Source organism: Chrysochloris asiatica, unplaced genomic scaffold (genome assembly GCF_000296735.1).
Source record: "Chrysochloris asiatica unplaced genomic scaffold, ChrAsi1.0 scaffold00145, whole genome shotgun sequence".
Taxonomy (NCBI): Eukaryota; Metazoa; Chordata; class Mammalia; order Afrosoricida; family Chrysochloridae; genus Chrysochloris; species Chrysochloris asiatica.
The window spans coordinates 1,274,023-1,277,628 of record NW_006408663.1 but is presented as its reverse complement, the minus strand read 5'-3'; the positions used below and the strand labels follow the sequence as shown (position 1 = coordinate 1,277,628).

Sequence of the window (3,606 nt, the reverse complement as noted above, 5' to 3'; positions counted from 1 at the left end):
TATCGTCCCTTTACAGATAAAAAACCCTGGCTGTTCCCTGCTCTCCCTGCTCTGTTGCCCTAGAATCTGACTTCCCCAAATATTAGGTTCCCTCTCTCCTCCTTGTGCTGGGACAGCATTCCTGACAGCTGGACTTGTACCTGGTCGGTGCCCACATGGCTCCTTGCCAGGGGCAGGCCTCGCAGTTGCCCTTTGGAGCAGGGCGGACCAGCGGGTGGACAAGGACCAGGCCGGGCGCCTCCTGCCTGGGGACTTCACTCTCGCGCGGCCTGGACATGGAGCGACCAGCGCCCGCAGAAGTGCAAATGAGCCAGACCATCCTGCCGGCTCACGCTAACTCGCGCGGTGAGCTGAGCGCTGGGCAGCTGCTCAAGTGGATAGACACGGCCGCCTGCCTGGCAGGTAGGGAGCACAGTGGGGTCTTGAGGGCAGGATGTAGGATGGAGGAAGGCTGGGGTCCCAGGGGTCATGGAGTGCCCGGGTGGGGAGAGCGTGCATGGTGGGGTCGTTCAGGATGGCAGGAGATGGTCCGGGATGTGAGAGGCGGCTTGGGACCTGGAGGTGAGGTATACTGGAGTAAGGAAACGGGGAGGGCACGGATCCCGGAGGGTGAGAACCAACAGCAGAGGCCTAACACATCACCCTGTGACAAGACAGGATTGGGGACCAATCCTAGGAATGCAGGAGAGGAGGTTATTTACAGAGAGAGGTTGTGACCCTAATGACAACAGCCAAGGACAGTAATGAGTGAGAAGTCATCCAACACTGGGAATGACGAATGACCTGGGTCAATTAGTGGTTCGCAAACTTTTTGGTCTTGTTATTATTGTTAAATGCAGTCGGGTGTTTCTGACTCACGGCAACAACCCTGTATAGGGTTTCTGAGGAGTGACTGGTAGGTTTGAATGACTGACTTTTCAGGCAGCAGTCCAATGCTTATCCTACAGCACCATACCAGGACTTCCTATAAATCAATGAGAATTCCAGTCAATTCTTTGATATTCACCATATTTGAAATTTTTAAAGATTTTAATTCATTTTTAAAGAACAAGAATAATTCCATGCATGACATATTAACATAAATTACATATTTTTATAAAAACTGTTTTATACGACATAAGAAATGTAGCCAGACAAGTAGTACTGATTGACATTTTTGCAAATCTATTTAGCATCTGGTTTAATAAAAGATTGCTGAGTTCTCATATTTGCTCTTGCATTCAATTTGTTGCCTGTCATACACACCCTCAATGACTTGGATTGCACAGTGACAGCAACAATAGCAATTTTGTGCGGATGGTAGAAGACCAAGCAGAGTTTCCTTTTGTTGTACAAAATGTTGCTCACTATGAGTCAGAACTGACGCAACAGAACCACCATCAACAATGTGAGTGTTGTCCACTCTTAGTGACCCTATGTAGGGTTTCTGAGGAGCAACTGACGAGTTTGAACCACCAACCTTGCAGTTCAAATTGACCTTTCGGTCAAGTGCTTATCCCATCGCTCCACACCAAGACCCTTTCATCAACAATGCCCTGTATAATCTCTAGACAACTCCACTGTACTCAGGTTTTGCCCTTGAGAACATCTCAACTACTGAGAACCTTGGACTTGTATACATCTCTAAGGATAGAGGTTTTACTTTAAAATAAAAAAAAATTTTAAACAGGTTGTAAGGCAAATGCAATGCTAATTGAAAGGGTGAGTATTTTTGAGAAGTGAGCTTTTTCTGCCCTTTGCTTACTTATCTTCAGATCAGTAAGAAAAAGAATTTATTGTGCATTTAAATATCTCCATCCTTTACTTCTTTAAAGCTTCCTGTAGCGTTACTGCCTGTATCCTGTTTCTCTGAGGTCAATTCTCCCCCACAGAAGCCACAGTAAGCTGTAACTACGTGGGTCAGATCATCCCACTCTTTGGATTAAAACCTTTCGATGCCTTCCCATCATACTAAAAGAAAGTCCAAATCCTTTACCATTTCTCACAGATGCTACGTGAAGTTGAAGATTTATTTTGCAAGGGGCCAATCAGATAACAATAAATGTGGGATGAATTTAGGTTAGGACATTAGGGAGCTGTGGTTACCTGGTAAATTGTAGAGTGTTTTGCCAAAAGATTTATTGTTAAGAAAAATTGTAACATCATGCTTCCCAGACAAGCATGATGGACCAGGCCACACGTATGGTTTGGGTCTCTTCTCCTATTTGTTTGGCAATACTCCTCTTTTGCGTCAGAAACTCTTCCAGCATTTCCCAGAATATGCCACACTCTTCTCTGCTCAGGACCTTTGTACCTGCTCTTTTCTTTGTCTTCACACTCTTCTGGTGGCTATTTCCATGCAGTATATGTTATTACATATCATTTCCTAGCAGAAGCCTTTCCTAAACACCTGTTTACATTTACATCACTTTATCACAATGCCCTTTTCTATTTACTTCACGTTGTTGTTGTTAAGTGCCGTCGAATTGGTTCTGACTCATAGTGACTCTGCATAAGGTTTGGGAAGAACAGCTGGTAGGTTTGAACTGCCAACCTTGTGGTTAGCAATCCAGTGTCTGTTCTACAGCATCACACCTGCACTAAATATAAACCTATTGAATGTAAGAATGGATGGCTGAATGGATGGCTGAATGCAGAGTTTGGAATCTCATTTCTGTAAGCATGGCAGCCATTGTACCAAATGACTTATAGACTCAACAAATGTGCAGTTAAAAGTAAAATCTGTTACCATAAATATTAGAGCTGGACTAGACTTTAAAGATCATGTATTCCAGATCTGTTTTACAGTTAACAAAATACAAGATCAAATGATTACAGACACCTTGTCTTTCCATTAAGTGTTAATGGAATTTCTAATACCCTATGTGTTAACCACCTACAAAATTCAGTTACCTGTTTGATGTCAAATTGTTAAGTTTGTTTTCTATTTGTTGATAGGTCTGTTTTGTTCTCACCTCAATAGTTTTTAACAGGAATTGAGGTGGTTTACAATAACATCATAATGGAAGTATGAATTTAAAATTAATCCACATGTAGGAGAACACAATAAGTATAGAAACTATTGGTGTTGTTAGTAATAAGGATGCCTATTGCCAAATAAATGCATTATATGAATATTGATATGACTTTTGAAGTTACCTTATTTTGTTGTTGTTGTTAGATACTATCGAGTCAGTTTGGATTCGTAGGACCCTATGCAGAACAGAAAGAAACACTGCCCAATCCTGTCTCAACCTCACAATCATTGCTGTGTTTGAGTCCATTGCTGTGGCCACTGTGCCAATCCATCACGTTGGGGGTCTTCCTCTTTTTGTCCGACCCTCCACTTTACCAAACAAAGTATCCTGCTCCAGGGACTGGTCCCTCCTGATAATATGTCTGAAGTATGAGAGATGAAGTCTGGCTAGCCTAGCTTCCAAGGAGCACTCTGGCTATACTTCTTCCAATACAGGTCTGTTTGTTCTTTTGGCAGCTCATGGTACTTTCAATATTCTCCTCTAACACCATAACTCAAATGCATCAATTCGTCTACGGTCTTCCTTATACATTGTCCAACTTTCTCATGCATATGAGGTTATTGAAAATGCCATGGCTTGGGTCAGGTGT

At 42.8% G+C, this 3,606-nt stretch overlaps 1 protein-coding gene across 1 annotated transcript in view; it reads left to right on the top strand.

Annotated features, from left to right (window-relative positions):
- The first annotated feature begins 275 nt into the window (after window positions 1-275).
- The window catches only part of ACOT12 (acyl-CoA thioesterase 12), a 107,812-nt gene continuing 104,481 nt past the window's right edge, over window positions 276-3,606 (top strand). Inside the window, exon 1 of the mRNA XM_006870607.1 lies at window positions 276-402. Within this exon, the coding sequence (XP_006870669.1) occupies window positions 276-402 (127 nt within the window). The remainder of the gene's footprint in view (window positions 403-3,606) is intronic.